Source organism: Numida meleagris, chromosome 2 (assembly GCF_002078875.1).
Source record: "Numida meleagris isolate 19003 breed g44 Domestic line chromosome 2, NumMel1.0, whole genome shotgun sequence".
NCBI classification, from domain to species: domain Eukaryota; kingdom Metazoa; phylum Chordata; class Aves; order Galliformes; family Numididae; genus Numida; species Numida meleagris.
Window position 1 is genome coordinate 142,368,973 of NC_034410.1, and position 20,468 is coordinate 142,389,440.

The 20,468-nt window shown below is 40.0% G+C and overlaps 1 protein-coding gene across 8 annotated transcripts in view; it reads right to left on the bottom strand.

Moving 5' to 3' along the window:
* The window catches only part of FAM135B (family with sequence similarity 135 member B), a 194,086-nt gene that overhangs the window by 123,336 nt on the left and 50,282 nt on the right, over positions 1–20,468 (bottom strand). For all 8 annotated transcript variants that reach the window (XM_021387042.1, XM_021387036.1, XM_021387040.1 and 5 more), the window contains one exon: positions 8,070–8,165. In XM_021387042.1, coding sequence (XP_021242717.1) covers positions 8,070–8,146 — 77 coding nt within the window. In that variant the 5' untranslated portion in view covers positions 8,147–8,165. The remainder of the gene's footprint in view (positions 1–8,069; positions 8,166–20,468) is intronic.

The following is a 20,468-nucleotide window of genomic DNA, read 5'->3' on the forward strand; positions in this document are numbered from 1 at the left end:
TTCTTTCTTTCTTTCTTTCTTTCTTTCTTTCTTTCTTTCTTTCTTTCTTTCTTTCTTTCTTTCTTTCTTTCTTTCTTTCTTTCTTTCTTTCTTCCAGAATAAAAGGCTTTCAAGGATTCCACCTGCTTTCTAGTCTTCCAGCACTGATTACCAACAAGGGTTGGTTAACACGAGATCCTAAAATGTAGACTTTTAAATCTGAATGAATATGAAATTATTTGGTGAAGATACTACCTTCCTCAGATTCCAGAGCATATAAAAGCATTAACAGGTTAATATTAAATACCATGAGTCTCTTCTCTAATTGCCTGACTCCAGGGAACACAGCTTTTAAAAAAGTGTAAGACCTGCATTGAAAGCACAGACATTGCCAAAGGCTCAGTTACAAATCGGCACAGAAATTTTACTCAGTCCTTGCTTAATATTAGGTATCACAAAAAAGCTTCTTCAGAGGCATGAGTTTCAGAGATGCATTGCTTGCCAGCCTCTAAATCAGAGAAGACATATTCCAGCAAGCTGATGGAGAGACACCTATTAACGTCAATGGTTTTGAACATGGCTACAGAAGCCTGAATAACTTAAAGTGCCACATAGTTTAAATTGATTTCCCGAGTGCTTATCAGTCTTGAAAACTGAGACTGGAAGCACAGTGAAAACCATGTATTTTCTGAGATGTAGATGTTTATATCATTTTATTCATCTGTTGTTCACAACCAATTGCTGACAAGATCATTACAAAGGGTCCTTTCTGTTCTGTACTGGCTTTGTCTAAACATCCAAAATTTTAAATCCTTTAGTTACTAACATGTACATAAACACACCAGCTGACAACCTTTTTTTCTTTTTTTAGCTCATTCATAATGAAATTTTTATATTATATATGATAATCATCACTAATATCTGAGCAACCCTCAGCAGTGCTTCCAGCAAGACTGAGTTCTGTTGAATATTTTTTCTGTTATTCTCTCATCTTGGGGAGAAATTTGAGTAGTAGAGGTTTCCCTGTTTTAACTCTGTGCACACACACACTCCATGTATCGCGTACTCTTGTCGGAGATGGCAGATCAGCTGTAACACCCCTGATCCTTGGAGACAATCCCTTATCCTTTAAGGGTTCACTGCACTGCTCCAGTCAGGTTCCAGGGAAGAGGATATCTTTCATGCAGATTCATTTTCTATTGCTGATACAAAGTTCTACTCTGCTTAAACTAACAACAACAAAAAAAATGCTGATCATGTTCAATCCTGAGGTAAAGAATCCACCCATAACTAGATTCTGGTCACTGACTGCAAAGTACTGTGAAAACAGGAAGTAAGTTATCCTCTGCTTCCTACACTGGCTTCTTGTGTGATGCAGTGCCCAACATGATCACAATAACCGTTGTGGAGTGCTTTGTAGCAATGGTAATTCCCTAAAGAAGATGTTCTGCTGCTCTGAATAATTGACACTAGAATATCAGCGAGAGGCTATCTCCTAAGCAAACAGAGATAGTAGTATCAGTAACACATGTTATTGACCCAGGCTATTATCAGCAAGCTGCCTAGGGACAGTCCTAAGCTGCTGGTCAGACAGACCAGCTATGGATACATACATCTTACACCAAAGGATAGCGAGCCTTACTCTACCAGAAAATGTCCTCTGACTGCTAGCTTGTGTCTTGTTTAGGTTCATTTCTCCTTTTTCATCTACTCACTGAACCACTGTAGAGTGACACAGATATATAACAGATGGATTTTCATATTCTCTGCAAAATGTCACCTGATTTTATACCACCTGCCTAATTGTACAGTCTGCAAACACTTCACAAAAATGGTGGAAGACACAAAGGGAAATGACCAAAGTAGAGCACAGAAGAAGGAGGTCCAGCAGCCAGGGCACTGTTTTTATCACTGTACACCGCACTTCAGAAAGGACAGAAGGAGGTTTTCCTCCGCATTTAGCAGGTGAAAAATCTCAGAGTCCTGAGTACCATCTTTTCCTATCAGACAGAACAAGAAGTAATGGCCTCAAGTTACACCAGGGGAGGTTCAGGTTGGATATTATGAAAAATTTATTCTCTGAAAGATTGATCAAGCATTGGAACATGCTGCCCAGGGAGATGATGGAGACATCACCTAGAGGTTTTCAAGAAAAGGGTACATGTGGCACTGAGGGACATGGTTTGGTGGGCATGGTGGTGACAGTCTAGATTATTTTAGTGTTCTTTTTCAACCTTATGATTCTGTGATTCTATCCAGGCCCTTTATTTCTGAATTCACACTGTATACATTCTGTGATATTGCCTCAGGTGGCTGACAAACTCAAAACCATTAGATATTTAGTTGGCCTTTAGCTCAGTTCTCTGTAAACAAAGAAGTGACATGGAACAGTTATCTAACATGCATAAGGTTAAATAAGTCAGAATATTGTTTATTTGAAGGACAAAGATCATTTCCAATGTTCAACACTGATAATATTGGTCATCATATAATGGAGTTTGTTGAGAAGATGTTCTTCACACAGTCTTTTAAGTCATGTTTCATCCTCTTTGGGTTTCAATCTCTTCCCATTTCCATGGTAGTGGAGAATCCACATTTCATCTGTAAGCAGAGGGTTCCTTGAAGTTAAAGGCTGCAGCACTGACAGACAGATAAGAGAACAGTCTTGACCAACAGTCATGAAAATAACTCACTATATAACATTCTCCAGAAGCTGGGCATTTGCTTCCCTTAGGATGCTGATGTTTAGCTGACTGAGCACCTGCACCCCAGCTGTTTTCACGAATACAGGTTGGTAATGCACTGTTTTCAATCCTGTAAGGTCAGTGCATAACGCTCACAGCAATCACTATGGCTATGTCATTGCCTTCTTATTCTTGAGCCTTTTATTTCAGAATCTGCTGCCTTACAGGGAAGGTCTGGTAAAGAGTCACAGAAATATGTCTTTGTGACAAGAAAAAAAGTCATTTCTGTCAATATATCTGTTCCAAGGGACAGCAATCATTATTCCAGAAATACATCACTTTGGCACGCCTGTTAGCTCTCTTCATTTTCTTTTTACTTCATTTATATTAAAAAGAATCCATGCATCTTAAATGAATTAGGTAAGTACATTCAAAATGAAATAGATTTACAATCCAAAAGTGATTTATATTTCATTTCAGGTTGGAAGTTTGAAGAAATGGATATCGTTGGGAACAGAGTAACAAGATTCGTCTCTGTCCTAAACTTTTTATTTTATTTATTTATTTGTACATCCTGACACTGTATCTATAAGACTTCAAGAAATAAGGTCTAAATCTCTGATCATGATTTGTATTTCCAAGGCATCCATTCTGGCAGAAAAGGCCACGGCTAACTGCAGAACCCCAGCATGCTGAGGAAAGAGACACTGCGCTGTGCCGCTGGAGTGGATTATGTCATGACTGACTACATTGAAACATTGCTGTCCATCCAGTAGGCAACAGGAATGTTTTGCTATGTAAATGCTTTGTCTGCTAAGATTTACCATCATCTTTTTGACAGGTCTGGATCATAAGAGTTCTTTGATTCTTGCAAGGTACTGGAAAAACTGAGACTACTTCTCTAGTCACCAGGGCAGTGCTGCATTCATTTCTGACAAACCTGGAATATTTTTTTCCCACTGATTTTTATCATTACCACTCTCTAAACACACAAACACCAGTGTAAGTGTTAGACATTTACAAATTACAGCCTGAATTTGAGGAGTGAAAGACTGATAAGCATTTGATTCCACCATGTGATTGGTTAGGGCTTACCTTGATCCTTGTTTCATAACATACCATTGCCAGAATCCCAACATTATGAAGCCAGTGTATCACCTTCTTTGTGCTCTCTATTCCCTCCCAGACTCCAAAAGTTGCTTATCTTATGGACTTACTAGGGTGTTTTCTGTTGCTTTTAGTTTGGTTTTGTTTTTAAGTAAGGAAATCAATCAAACAGATTTCGAAATGCTTTAAAAAAAAAAAAATGTGCCGAAGAATTGCTTCTGACAGAACCAGACAAATCAATTAATTGATTTCTGGAAGTCAGGGGTAATTTTATTTCCTACTCTATTAAGAAAAATCAGAATCAGTCAGCTAATTTCACTTGAGAAAATATCTGTCACCAGTTATTAAGTGGAACATGATGGAGAGAATTAGGACAGAAAACTTAAAAATGTTTTTTCTTCCAGAAGTTGCACTACTTATTACTCAATCTTTCAGACTGTGACATCAAACAGACTGCAAATCATTTGGCTTGACCAAAGAAAAGATTATTTCTTCCCCTATATCAGTACATACATCCTTTAAACTTTGATATCTATAAATTCTGACATTGTTTTGTATGTTCTCCAGAAAAAGATGAATTTAACAGTAATAACTGACCAAACTACCTGTAGCATATAGTTTACTGATGACTGTTTTTGTAACATATGCCAGAAACATAAAAGCACAGTAAATATTTACAGAAGCCTCTGACTACTTTTTTGTATCAGTCTCTATTAACCATTTCTACAGGGTAAGAAACATTAAATTTAGCTCGTGAGACAATGATTCAAATATCACAATGTAGAATTAATGTAGATTAAGGAATTTCCACTTCTCATGGGAAAGGAGAGATGGCAACTGCCTCTGTGTACTTACACAGTTCAAATTAGCCTCAAGTGCAACCAAAAATAGAACCAGAACCATTACTGAAAGACTAATATTTTAAAGCACTTCAGCTTTATGGCTTTAGGCCAGCAGACCATGTTCTTAATCAGTCTGATTACTAACCAACACCTAATGGCTCCAGAAGGGCTGATTTTCCCAGGGTTCTCTAGCTAAACCTTGATGATTTATGCATGCCATTATTTGCATTGAGGACTCCTCTAAAGGGCTTGCTGTTGGCCCAACCATGCTCCCCTGAAGGTAGAGCTCAGTGCTGCCCCTCCATTCGCTTTGAGGAGCTGTAGAGCACCATGAGGCCTCCCCCTCAATCTGCTCTGCTCTGGGCTGAACAAGCCAGTGGACTTCAGCTGTTCTTCACATGCCTTGCCCTCTGAACCCTTCACCAACTTCATAGACCTCCTCTGGACACTCTCTAATAATTTTATGTCCTTCTGTGGCACCCAGAACTGCCCCCAGTGCTGGCGGTGAGGCCACACAGCGCAGAGCAGAGGGGACAACCCCCGACCTTGCCCAGTGGCAGTGCTGGGCTTGGTGCATCCCAAGGTACAGTTGGTTCTTTTGGCTGCCAGGGCACACTGCTGACTCACATTCAACTTGCCATCAGCCAGAACTTCAAGATCCCTCTCTAGGGTCCAGAAATATATTGTGAGAAATAGTATTGAAAGCTTTGCTTTTGCCTATAAAAGATTTTATCCTCTGCCTTCCCATGGGCAACTAAATGGGTAAGCTTGTCATAAAAGGAAATGTAGTTAACTAAACAGGAAGTTTCTTCTCATAAACTATGACCAATGACTACATTGTCTTTCAGGTGATTTTCAGTAACTCCCAGAATAATCTCCATAATTTTACCAGGCACTGAAGTGAGACTGACAGGCCTGTAGTTACCAGGGAAATTTTCCTGTCCTACTTGAAATATGGGACATCCATTTGACAACTTTCAGTTGACCAATTCAGACTCCCAAGGACAGATAGCCAAGACTAAGTGTTTTGGAAAATATCATCCCTATTTCTGCTCCGTTATGTTGTACCAACTTAAGAATTTCAACCATATGGCCCAATGTCAGTTTGGCATGCAAATCTAGTGGTATTCCACAGAATTTGGTGTCTGAGACTCCAGTCTACTTCTATTGATTTCAGCAGCAAGGCTGCTATGTATTTCTGAGGATATGTAATCACATCCTTGATTATGATTTTTCATTTTTTAATTATTAGCTTAATAATTAATAATGCTCTTCATTGTTGTTCTTGCTTTTGCTGCTAAAAAAAATGCAGCGCTGTGTCTCCAGAGAAATTAAGATTCATTTCAGGTCCACTGCTATCCTGATGGACAACCTTTTACAAATCACCTTCCTGGCCTTCAGTGAGACAGAACGATATTGACTCAATTTACAAGGCACTCAGAGAAGAAAAACACTAGTTAAATAAAAAGTTCCAGTTATCATTACTTCTACCATCCTCTCATCCAGAGAGACTATACGTCAATCCAAGATATTCCACATGTCCACTGTGAATATCAACAATGGTGGTAGGGAAAAAATTAAAATTGTGCCCAATATAAAATGAAATTTGGCAATATCATTTACTCCTTTTCTTCACATTCTCATGCTACAGTGATAAGAGCTACTGAACAGATGAAGCCAGCCAGAGGACGCTGATCAGCAAATGTGAGATGCAGTAAAGGATTTTATTGGAAATGTAATTAGTAAAATTATGAAAGGAAAGCAAACACATGTAATATTGTGCAGGTTACATAGAAATAATAAAAAAAAATCAGTAAACAAATTATTGCAGTATAACCTATAGCCCTGCATGTTTGGAATATTAATCAGTAAAGCAGGGTAAGCACCAGTGGGGAAAAAAAGGAAGGGTAATTAGGAACTCATTAGTGTGACAGCAGAATATATTATCTGCGTTAGTGCTAGGTTTACCCCCACACCAGAGATTTGATCTGACTGTCAAAGCCAAAGAAAGCATTTCACAGAAATTATTGACTGCAAAAGCAGGTCTATATGACACACACAGGTAGCTCAGCAATATGAGATGTAGGAAGATTCCTAGCTAAGCTTTGAGCATCCTACCATCAAAGTCCAAACAAATCACTGAAGCCACAGATGGGTGCAGATTTTCAAATGTGAGGAGGATCAAATACATTATTACACTGACCACCAAATTAAGAATCTATAGCTGGAATTGTCTTTTAAGGTCATGAACACCAAGTACAGAGCAGTCTTCATTTACAATGCAGATAAACCAAACACATCAAACACAGAGGACTTCTTTCTGTTTAACACAAGCACTTGTTATAGTCAGAATGCTTTCTAACAGAACATTGATGGATATTCACTTGGAGGCATTAACAGAATGACAGAAGCCAGCTGTTAAAACAAAAAACAGCTGTGCTTCATTCAAGTTCATGACATCTTTAACACATAATTCATCACAGTAAAAACAAATAAAAAAAAAGCCTATAACTAAATGGAAACAGTTTTAACTAATCCACCCCAATACCTGAACCAATTCCATAGTTTTGTCACTAGAAATGAAGATCAAGATGGACAAATCAGCTATGAACCATTCCTATGCAAAACTAAGGCATTAAAGAGAATATGTAATGCTGTATATATCAGTTGTCCTAGATGAAAGAACATAATATTCCACAAGATCCACAGTTGTCCATGAGGTACGCTCTTTTGACCCATCTGGGTCTTCTGGTCTCCTAAAAATATTTTAGTGTAATATATTTTTCCTCACTGAAAAAATGTGGGGTCCAATATGCAAATAGAACAACAATTCACATTTGGTTAGGCTTCTCCATTCAACAGCTGCTGGGTTATTCTATACGCCATCAGAAAGAGTGGTGCAAGAGAACGGGGGCAAAAGTTTGAGTAAAGCAGAAGTTGTACGTGTTCTTCTAACTTAAAGGGACATGAAAATACGATATGGTCATCAGAACCAGAACCTTAGGTGAACATGAATATTCATGCTCCCCTCTGAAACGGTGGAATTAAATTAATGTTCACTAATATAATTAAAAGAATTGTCACAGGATTTACAACTCTACAGTGAATGTACTTCCATTAAAGTTCAAAACAGTTATCATTTAGCACAGAGGCTCAACACCAATCCAGAAGCATTTAAAGCATCTATCATGCTTACATCTGAACAGATGCTTAAAATAATTTGGAGCATTACGACACTGTATTACATAAACAAGTCAGTCAGTCTGACTTTCTAGTGAAAGTAATGTACATTGATATTTCTTGACAGCAGTGAAAGCCCAATGACATCCTTCCCTGCTCTGGAGATTGCATGAAGTACAACTCCATTTGGCAGAAAATTATCTGTTTTGGTTTTTAACTGTTTTCTAAAAATAACTCTTCTGTAATCAGCTACAAATTAACGGAGACATCAACTCACCCTCTCTGGAAGAGGTCCACATTATGGAATTTGTGTAGCTCCACAGAAAACTCGACCGTACCCTGGACCTCAGACATGATTTTTTCAGGTCATCACCTAAACAACACATATAAAGAGGCATAATAAACATCTGAAGTATTTTGCTTAAAAAATTTGTTTGGTCTCTTGGGGTTCATGCAAAGCTGATATCAACTGGAATCTTTCCAACGTCTTCACTGAGCTCTATCTTCAGGAAAACTTGCTAAAAGCAAGATCAAAGCAGTAATTAAGAGAGCTAAAATATCCAATTAGGCCTAAAGATGGAATGATAATATTATGGAAAGTACAAGAAGAAGAGGCAAAAAGTAAATAACATATTACGTGCAAGAATTTCAAAGCAAATTTTAACTGTCTTGCTACTCCTATATGGGAAATTGATTTTTTCATCCTATCTTATCAAATGGCAGACATGCAGGGGCAGCACAGCCCATTTCCATAAAAGCACAGGCCAAAAAGACAAAACCCTGAGACAGATGAGAATAGAATTCAGGATTTCATGCTTTTGCCCCCTCCTATGGCTTAACTAAAGGTCTGGAAGATAAGTTTCTAAGGGAATATGAATAATTTAAAGAATAATAAATGGAAGAGATTCTTCTAAGGAAAATGTTAACAATCAAGGCATCTAACATGCCACAACACCAAGATCAAGATTTTGAAGCATTACAACCACTTACAGACAATATCTCATATGTGCATTTAACCACAGAATTATTCAGGTTGGAAGAAACATCTGGAGGTCATACCTTACTCAAGTAAGCTTTGCCAATGTAAGTTACCAATCTATCACTGCTTAACATATAATTGTAAACCCATGACATTCCCCTAATTGCAGCAGAGAGAAGCCAAGAGCTTTTAGAGCTTTCAGACAGATTTTTTAATTTGCATTTACTCTTTCCTCCTTTTTTCCCTGAAAGTCTTCTTTCGGCAAGCTGCAAGATACTGCTGTCTGGAAATTGTCTATGGCATCAGAGACAAGACGGCCATCAGATTTGTTTAATTAGCACAGTTCAGAAGCACCCATGGGTAGCTTTTTCACAGCAGCCAAGTGCAATCTATGTGGGTCCCCCATGTGACGGCTATTAATAATTCCCGTCTGAGACACACGGGGCTCTAAGGAAACATCAAACTCAGATTTCAAAGGGAAGAATTTCCCCATAAATGTTAACCTGTAATTTCCATGGCACTCAAAGATTTGACCATTGCCTCCAATGAAACAGGAATGAAGAAGAGTCTGATACATGAAGGTCTGAGATAAGACTGGCTAATTACACTAACTGTTTTAAATTACGTTTTCTTTCTGGCGATTCTCTCAAGCTCTGGCATTTTCAAAACTAGATATTCCAGAGTTAAAATGTTTATTTTTCATCCACATTTCTCAAAAAAAAAAAAAAGAAAAAAAAAAGAAAAAAAAAGTTAGACATGTTGACTCTGGAAGGACAAGAATGGGACATAGGATGCATGCAGTATTTGCAATATATGTCTATAACTTGAAGAAAGAAGTACAATTGCTAAGCTACCCATCTGGCTGCTCTTCCTATTGTATTTATCTATTTATTTTTACAATTTAAACAGACAGAAGATTAATCCTTTCTGACTTTGCCTTTCTGCACAGCCTGAGGGAGTTGTATACTGATTATAGGGCATGTAAATCCCACATCTGCCTGGTAAGGTGTCTGGTAGTCTTGTCTAAGCATACAGCATCAAAGCAAAGCAGGCTGTGTGAGGGAAGCCAAGAGAAAAATCACACAACACCAAGAAATACTTTTGCAAGGTATTCAGCCATGAGGAGTTCTTCCTCTTAAACAGAAGAACAACCTCTAGATAAATTTGCATATTGTGCTCAGGCATATTTCCCCAGACCAAAATCTCAGGATCAAAGGAAATAATTATGCTTTTGAAGACAACATTTTAAAGAGGAGAGGTGTGAATAGGTGGCCAGTTGGTTTACACAAGCACCAATGTCTTCAAAGACAGAAAAAGTAGCATGAGGCTAAGGTTAGATAGGGTGAATGAAAAAGTAAAGATTAAATACATGGAAACATACAGGCAGGTCTTCAGTCTAATTACTTTTTATTTTGCTTGCTTTCCACCCTTTCAAAGTGGATACAGGAGAACTGTCTTCAGGGGAAAAAAAAAATGTTTCTGTAGCTTAATTTCCCTCACAGACCACCAGAATGAAAAGGGAAATAGCTGCCACACCAGGCTGGACATCCATCCATTCCACAGGAAAACCAGAAGCTCACAGCACACAAATCTACATGTGAAGGCTAGAGGGACTGAGCCTCCACCAGCAGGGCCTGGTAACTTGGGGTGCATCTGATAAGAACTAAAAGGAGCCTTTGGCACACCTGCTCATCACAGCACTTAGCAAGGTTCAAAGAAAAACTGCTCTGAGACATAGCCATTATATTTCACTGAAATAAAAGCTACAAAATTAGACAAAACAGCTGCAGGCACCCGAGATGGAGAAAACACAAGTACTTAAAATGATGCACCAAGTTTTCACTGCTATACCACAGTGCTCCTTAAAAGCAGCTGATCGCAGCTCTTCAAAATGCAGGGCTTGTGAAGGACCTCAGACTATCCCTTACTCACTGATTGCTATGGGGAGCAACCTTGGGCTATAAATAGAGGAACAGTTGGTAAAAATAACATTGAAGTGAAGGTTGTTGTTACATCAGCGTTGCAAAACAATAGAGACTGCTGCCATTACTAAAGAAGTATAATGAATTTATCTAATAGACAGTTTAAAGAGAACTACAGAGATGATTCTTGCTAAGGCTATAGTACATTCGTTCTTCCAAAATGTCAGTGTTTAAGTTACACTCTTTGAATTTTCGAAAAAAGCACTGAAGAAGACACAAGCAAATCTCCATAGAAAGCTAGAAAAAAGTACATAGGAAGTGTTTTGGCCATATACTTCTGTAAAAGCAATGCCAGCTATCAGTATCATCAGCATCAAAGCAAAGCATTGCTTCATAAGGTGCTGCCATCACCATAGGTTTTGCTGTGCTGTCCTACAGGCACTGAAGGTAACAGCCAGGTCACCACTTTGACAGTTTGTCCTTCCATCAAGAGCTGCTGTCCTAGAAATAGATAATCAATTTCATTTGTCATTTTACTTGTAGCAAGGAGACACTAACTGAAAATCAGAATCTCTTATAAAGCCCTACAAAAAGTCTATATATTTAAAGATTAGAGAGCATCTCACTTGTTCTTTTAAAGGAAGACTTGATTTTATACTCTCCACTCCATTGTTTTCCATAGAGGTAACTTCTGTATTTTTCAACATATGATACTGGCTAAACTGCAATGGCTTTATTTATCTTTATCCTCCATTGCCCTCAGCAATCTTTGTAACTCATACTGTATGTGCTATGACATTTTAGATAGAGTCAACTGACCAAGCCCCCTGACAGCAGGTGGGTATTGGTTGCATACCACACGTACTCAATTGTTAAACACCTTGAAGCTTAAAAAGTCCGACAATGCTCTGCTGAGATGGCAATCAGCATCAGCCTAATGCAAGAGAGGAGAGAAAGGCAAGATGGGGACAGCGCATGGTGGAAATAAGGACAGGGCTCTGCACATTCTGTCAGGCTATGAACTTTCTAGCATTTGTGCAATTACATCTGAGTGTAAAATAAACCAGACATCCCTTCAGTGCTTTCACCATCCTTGTCCATCTCTGTCACAGAAGCCAGAAAAAAAATAAAAGGGAAAAAAAAAAGAAAAAACCCAAGGACAAAAGAACAAAGCACCATGTGATAAAGGGCAATGACTCATAAACCTCAAAACATTCATTTAGGAGAATAAAACTGCCTCTCAGGAAACACAGCACATACTATCTCCAGGATAGCATCACTTTTCTTACTGCTTTTAGAGCACCTTTTATTTTATTGTGATTTTTTTTCAGAAGTTGGTTTTTTTCACTAGCTGTAAATTCTTTGCTTTTTTTTTTTAAGAATTCCTTGATGAAGTGTGTAGAATAAAATCAGAGTAAAATATCGTTACTACCCACTCCTCAAATGCATTCTACTGTAAAATTGTATGTAAGGAACAGAGAAACACAGCAAAAGGAGGTTTTTAACACACACACAAAGAGACTAGAAACAAACTCTGAGACTGAACTGTTAGGAAAAGTTCACTCACTAGACCAAATCTCTCTTTTTTTTCAATTTTCTTTATTAATGATATTGCTCCAGTGTTCATGCAACTGAAGAAGATCCCAGTTGTTAGCGCAACAGCAGCATCTCAGTGGCTTCTTCTGAGCATACATTAATTGCTTGATCAAATCAGTTCTAAGTGTACGTCCTGTCACTGCAGCACTGTCATTAGCTGCTCTGCAATTTACAGGACCCATCAATTTTTTCTGCTAAGGCATCAGTGAAATGGCAGAGGTGAGGCCTCCAGCAAAACAATGACTTCTAAAGGTAATACCTCATTTTGTTATAATTAATACTGTGAGGGTGGTGTGATACTGGAACAGGTTGCCCAGTGAGGTTGTGGATGCTCCCTCCCTGGAAACATTCCAGGCCAGACTGGATGGGGCTTCGAGCAACCTGGTCTAGAGAGAGGTGTCCCTGCCTATAGCAGGGGGGTTGGAACTAGATGATCTTAAAGGTCTCTTCCAACCCAAACCATTCTATGATTCATTCTATGATTCTACAATTAACAGAGTTGGCAATTTTAAGATTTTGGGAGATAGCAAGATATTTCCTTTGGACTTTTAAAAGGAGACCATTTAAAAGCAGTATGAAAAGATACAAGGAAATGACACAGCTTGTTTAGCTGTGTTAATAGCAAATAGTGTTTATTGTTAAAAACTATGAAACAAAAAGTTATAATATTTTGTATTTTACCCTTGCTCTTTTGAAGAATGGGAGTCTGAGGGCAATGTTGCAGAGCTTAGCTGACCATCAGTGTGAAATGATCACACATGGTCCAAATCTGAACTTTACTTTTATGTAGAATGCCTCTTACTTTCCTTAAACATTTTGACTTGCAAGGCTGAAGAATTACTGGAATGTACAATTTTTACTGAAATTATCAAAGTTCTTCCTTCCTGGTTTTTACTTCAGTAAAAGCGATTCAAGTATAAATTTGACTTGTTGAATTAGACGATGCATCTTACTACAGCACAGTCAACAAGGGAAAGCATTTACCATGAGTCATGGAAGGCCAATGAAGCATAACAGCCTTGCAGTGTTCCCTTTTGCCACAGCTTTAACTGTAACAAAAAAGCACTACCTTGTACCCAGGCTTCCATGTTCAGGCACAAGCACTGCAATAGATTGATAAAATATCTACATGCAATGAAATGTAGATGTCTGTATGCAATGTATGGATTCACTCAACAATATGTTATTAAGTTGAAAGTGAAGAATATATGCAATAAAATCTGCACAAATGATGCATATACCAACCAGAATGCTCCTTGGTTTGTTCTCTAAATGCGCTTAGAAAAACCACAACTTTTGGGTCAGTGCCTGGTTGTGATTTTTCTGTTTATTTTACAATGCATTACCATTTAGGACTTCATTTTCAAGTCTCCTTCAAAAAAAACCATGTTATTCATAGCCATGAGAAACCTTCTAACGCTCTGTTTAGGAGCTATCAGGGATTATTTTGTAAAATCTCCAGTCTTTACTATCATCTAACATTAACCAGAATAGCTTACAGAATGAGATAGCATCATAGCAAAAGAGAGCAACAATCCCTTGCAGCTATTTTGCAAAGGTTTTTGGTTTTCCAGTCTATTGTAAACCTTTGAATATTTTCCTCAATCTGTAAGCCAAAATAAAGACTTGTGATACACATAAAAACAAACACAAGGCACACAGTCTTATTCAAACATATCCATTAAATGTGTTTTGTTTTTTTCCACCATATATGCATTTAGCCTAGTTCAAAATGTTAAGGACTAATTTGTTTTATACTCCAGACATCTAACTCAGCTTGGATGCAAGCCCTGAAAAAAATCTTTCAATGTTAAAAAAAAAAATACACATATAAAGTTTGCTGCTTAATATTCTTAGGAAAATCAATATCCACAATTTTTGTCAGACTCAGTAGACATATGTTCATAAAAAGTGCAATATCATGAATCACTTTTCCCAAGGTTCGTTGATTTCTACCACCAAAATGTTATGAATTAGAGACACAGAAGACAGATAATAAATGAGCCTTAAAAAATGACTCACAACCCAAAGAGTATTCAAAGTAGAGCTTATAAGAAAGGAGCTGCTTTATTTATGTTTGTGGGGTTTATTTCACTTACAAGATCCACTATACCTTCTCTTTTGCCAGCGGTGTAGTAGCAGTGATACCTAGCTCATTGGTTCACATTGAAGAGTGGTGTAAATATTCATTCAACCAGCAGCAACAAAATGAGATTGCTAGGGCAAAAAAAGAGTTGCATCTCACAGTAGAGAACCTTCACTCCGTATCAACAGCTTCAAACATAGGGTCCACATAGTCATGGGTGAAAATAGCATAGCTCAGGACTCTGAATGAAGTGACTTAGTAAAGCAAGCCAGAAACTTCAATTCCTCTCTTGTTTTGCCTGTGTGACCAATCCATACTGGATAATTTGTTCAGATCAGCAAAGCCAGGAAGGCTGAAAAACAGTGGTCTAGATTATACCATTCAGAGACTGTTCATTTCAAGGGCATTTAGATGGAGGAATAAATCTACTAGGGAAAAACAAAAAATACCAGGTTGTGCCGGAGGATTTGTAGGGCAAAACTGAACCAGGGCCAGAATAAACGTTAGGTGCCAGTAGGCTGCCCTTACGAGATATAAAGCCTTTGAGCTATTAGACAGGATTAAATGTGAACACAGCTGTGCAAATTTAGGTCAGATCACTCGACGAAATGAATAAGATCAACCTCGGTTTGTCCTCTGTGAGCACGTGCCTGTCAGGACACCAGATCTGAGTTCAGCTCAGCACAAATTACTATCTGCTTACAAAGTTAATAATAACTTGCTTTTGACACCATGCACAAAATGAAACAGCAGGAAAAATTCAGACCACAGAGGGAGAGGAAAACAGAAGGAAAAAACTTTCACTTGAACTAGCTTCCCACTGCTGAATAATCCTCTCCTCACCATACTCCTCACCTCCTTACCTCTTCCTTCCCCACATTATATCTCTTCCTCACATCCTCCAAAAGAAGAAGAGGTTTTAAAGCTTTCCGCATGACTAAGAAGCAAAAAGCCACACTCCTAAGAACACCATCATCTTCAGTCTTCAGCAGTTATTTGTCTTATTCCCAGTGTTCACCTGAATCTTTTTTCTGGTATTCTCTTTGTCAGTCTTACAATCATAAAACACTAGAAAAAGCAGCAAGTTATTTGATGCCTATTTAGGACACTTAGTCAGAATTACTCATCGTTCTCATGCTTGAGTATGGTCCTATCGTTAATTGAAGGAGCTATATTCTTCTTGATCTGGGTTCTTTTATTAGTTTAAAAATGAAATTAGAGCTCTAAAATAGACCACATATTATTCTCCTGCAATTGTAAAACTGCCAGAAAAGATTTTTCTTAATTCCACTCAAGTTCATACATGACTGATTTCCAGACTGCATGGACATAGGTCTGTACTAAGTAGCTGGGAGTATATCAGGATATTTGACCCCATTCAGTTCCTTAGCAACACCTAAATTACAGTTCTATTAGTCTTCTGAAGAGGCCACATCTGGACAGGACAAACAAGTAGACTGAGATCCTCCTTGGGAAAATTCCATCGTCAGATGCTGTAGGGGAGGAAAGGTGATGTTTGGAGCTTTTACTGAGCCATGGGACTGACTGCCTGATTCATTTCAGGTTGGATATCAGGAAAGGTTCTTCACCTGAGAGTTGTTAGGCACTGGAACAGGCTCCCCAGGGCAGTGGTCATGGTACCAAGCTGCCAGAGTTCAAGAAACATCTGGACAATGCTCTCAAATATAGGGACTGATTTTTGGTGGTCCTGTGTGGAGCCAGGAGTTGGGCTTGATGACTGTTGTGGGTCCCTTCCAACACTGGATATCCTATGATTCTATGACTCAAAGAGCTACCTGATCTTGAGGACAAACCATTATGTCAACAGATCTGTTACCAAAGAATCCAAATTGCGTGCCTTGAAAGTTAGTAGTGACCAGAGACAGTCTCATACAGAAAGGCTAATAAATACTATGTTCTTTGCCACTGTTCTAAATGCATTTCCATTTCTGGTCATTAAAAATTCCATTCTACTGTTTAACTCAGCTGTAAACTCAGCTGTCCTTGTCAAATTTTAAGTGCTTATCTTGCATTTTGTCTCATCAAATTCACTTCAAAAATTTCGCTTGGCAAGTTATTGTTCTTTATATGTTCTGAGGACATCTAACTAAGCATATAAGAGCAAGTAGTTTACTTTCATCACACTGATTATCTTTGTTTGTGACAGATGTACAGCAAGAACACTTGCCCATGAGATTCATCTCACTAACTAGAGTTTCCTTCTTATGTACAAGGTGTTTAGAGTACCACTACAGTGAACAGAGATCTATCAAATACAGTCAACAAGATTCATGCGACCATCAACACCCACTTCTTTTTCTTCAATTAACCTCTCTGAAATTATTAACAAAGTAAACACTGACAACACCTGCCTTGAAGTTTCTCATGGAATTAGTGGAATTAGTGTTTCTCTTAAGGAGCCGTTGAACTGTTTACTTGTAGTGCTGAACCAAAAGACAACAGCATTGCAGGCAGTGTCATGCTTTCACATACAAGGCAAGACAAGAGTAATGAAAGTCTAACAAACAGTTATGGGTTGGACTGTTGTCACCAAAACTGCTTACAGGCTGGGAGAATGGAGGGAGAGGATAAGGATGGTGGTGAAAGAACTTGACAGAGGAACATCCAAACTAAGGTCTTGGCATTTCTGGAAGAGGGTGTATTTTCATTACAGAAATTAATACAACATGGTATTTTGCTTTCAGATTTAAAACATTTAACAAATTTCGTGAGAACTTTGAGACAATCATACATTCCAAGGGACATTCACTGCTATAGAAATAACAATCTGTAGGCCAGTTTCCATCATGATGGTTCTTTGGACAGACATTGACTGTTAAACTGGAACATGGTAAAGGAAGAACAGGTGCTGGTTTAGAGCAGCATGATATAAATATAAGCAACAAAATATGCAGAGCCATAATCAGAATGTTGACTTATTTTAACTGCTTGGGGCCATGTTGATATAAATAACTGCAACAGGTTTTGCTGTAGAGCAAGATCTAAATTAAGTGGTTTACAAACAGAGGAAAAGGCTGATTTATTTGTCATGACACTGCTTGATCTCTGAAAAAGAAAGAAGGGGCCAAGTGAAGCACTGGTAGACTTGGGACCAACACAACAGGGCCTGAAAAACAGCTTCTAAATAAAATTAGCCTAGCGGTCTATCAGAACAACAGAAAAACATTTGTTTCTCAAACTCAGGCCAGTATCTAGGTAAACTTCACCAGCATGATGGTCTTACACAGCCAGGCTGTAATTTTTCCTGGAGACCTTGGCTCTTATATCCAATATCTCAGCACAGCTAACTCTCAAGCTTTGCCTGACAAACCTTCTGTCACAGCACAATCACATTGCTCTGTCACCTCATGGAGCTAATGACCCTTTTGCAATGTGTAAGGGTTCGTAAGATGAATGCAGAGCACTTGCAGTTCAAATGTAGAATAGGCTGGATTTCTCTTCAGAGAACTGGTGGCACTGGCAGCCCATCACGTTCCGTGAATCATTAGTTCTCCAAAGCACCTACATGTTGTCTCTGGTGTTGTCCTTAATAAACTTACTTGAGTAGCTGCACAGCAAACAGCACCTGAAGAGGAAGGAGATCTGCTAAGAAGAAAAAACTAACCAACTCCAGGCTGTTTATTTCCCTGAAAACCTTTTTGCCTGTGCCCAGTTACATCCAGCCAAGGAAAGCTGGGCAGCACAAGACAGGGAGCTTTCTAGAAAGGCAGCTGCTGAACCATCAGTACAACCATCCTGCCATGTCCCTTGCTCTTCCTTGAACATCTGCCCTCCTAGCACTATGAAGGGGAAATTCAAATTCTAACTGCTCAGCAGTGGCCATTTGTGACTGAGGAATGATCACAGTCTGAGGTTCTCAGTGCCTTCTTTACGTCTGTCTTTAAAAGCCAGATCAGTTGTCCTCAGAGCACTCTACTCTCTGACCTGAAAGTCTCGGATGGGGAGTGGAATAAATCCCCCATGACTCAGGAGGAAACGGTCAGAGACCTACTACTGCACCTGGACTGCCACAAGTCCATGGGGCCAGACGAGATCCACCCGGGAGTAATGAGGGAGCTGGCAGAGGAGATAGCCAAGCCGCTTTCCATCATCTATCAGCGTTCTTGGTCAACTGGAGAGATCCCAGAAGACTGTAGACTTGCCAGTGTTACTCCCATCTACAAGAAGGGTCGTAAGGAGGATCCAGGGAACTACAGGCCTGTCAGTCTGACCTCAGTGCTAGGGAAGGTTTTGGAGCAGATTGTCCTGAGGGAGATCATGTGGCATTTGCAGGACAACCGGGGGATCAGGCCCAGCCAGCATGGGTTTGTGAAAGGCAGGTCCTGCTTGACCAACCTGATCTCCTTCTATGATCAAGTGACCCTCTTGGTGGATGAGGGAAAGGCTGTTGATGTGGTCCACCTAGACTTCAGCAAAGCCTTTGACACTGTCTCCCACAGTTGTCACGGTATTATCTAAGGGTCTGTGTCCGTGACAAGGGGGACAGGCCTGAAAGAAGGAAAAAAAAAAAGAGAAAAGAGGAAAGAAAAAAAAATTTAAAAAAAATGGTCGGCGGGTAGGGGCCGGCCCCAGACGGTCCGGCGGCTAAAACAGCAGGGAAGCCGCGGACCCGCACCCTGGGGAAACAAAGGGAAGAGGGGAAAAGCAGGGGACTCGTAGGCGGATCTAACACACAAACAGCACCAATCTGAGGAGTAACAACTAATTTTACTAAATATATAAAAAACGAGGCTAGTAGAATTGTAACACAGAGTTTACAGGCTGAAAATCTTACACAGTAAACTGCAGGAGGACCACGTGCTTTTCTCCGCCGGGCAGGAAGGAACAGACCCCGCGTCTCCCAGGTGGCTTCACCACCCCTCCAACGCAAAGACCCCTGGGGAGTGCACCTCCTCCCCTCCCCCTCAGAGGGCCACTCACCAAAAAAGGCAGTTAGCAGTAACCAGGGAATTAACTCTTTAACTGCCCGTGCTTTACATGATGTAATGATGTGGAATACCGAAAACAAAAATCACAAAACCATAACAACAGTATTCTCCTGGAGAAGCTGGCAGCCCGTGGCTTGGACAGGTACACTCTTTGCTGGGTAAGGAGCTGGCTGGAGGGCCAGGACCAGAGAGTGGTGGTGAATGGAGTTAAATCCAGCTGGCGACCAGTCACAAGTGGTGTTCCCCAGGGCTCAGTGCTGGGGCCTGTCCTCTTCAATATCTTTACTGATGACCTGGATGAGGGCATGGAGAACACCCTCAGTAAGTTTGCAGATGACACCAAGCTGGCAGGAAGTGTCGATCTGCCTGGGGGTAGCGAGGTCCTGCAGAGAGATCTGGACAGGCTGGATCTCTGGGCTGAAGCCAATGGGATGAGGTTCAATATGACCAAGTGCCGGGTCCTGCACTTCGGCCGCAGCAACCCCAGGCAACGCTACAGGCTTGGGGCAGAGTGGCTGGAAGGTTGTGTGGAGGAAACAGACCTGGGGGTATTGGTCGATGCTCGGCTGAGCATGAGCCAGCAGTGTGCCCAGGTGGCCAAGAAGGCCAATGGCATCCTGGCTTGCATCAGAAGTAGTGTTGCCAGTAGGAGTAGGGAAGTCATTCTCCCTCTGTACTCAGCTCTGGTGAGGCCCCACCTTGAGTACTGTGTCCAGTTTTTGGCCCCTCACTGCAAAAAAGACATCGAGGCCCTGGAGCATGTTCAGAGGAGAGCGATGAAGCTGCTGATGGGTCTGGAGCACAGGCCTGATGAGGAGTGGCTGAGGGAGCTGGGATTGTTCAGTCTGGACAAGAGGAGGCTCAGGGGAGACCTCATCGCTCTCTATAACTACCTGAAGGGAGGCTGTAGTGAGCTGGGGGTCGGCCTCTTCTCTCTTGTAACTAGTGACAGTACGAGGGGGAATGGCCTCAAGTTGAGCCAGGGGAGATTTAGGCTGGACATTAGGAAATTCTACTTTTCTGAAAGAGTGGTCAGGCGCTGGAATGGGCTGCCCAGGGAGGTGGTTGAGTCACCGTCCCTGGAGGTGTTCAAGAAACATTTAGATATAGCGTTGAGAGACATGGCTTAGTGGGGTTATTGGTG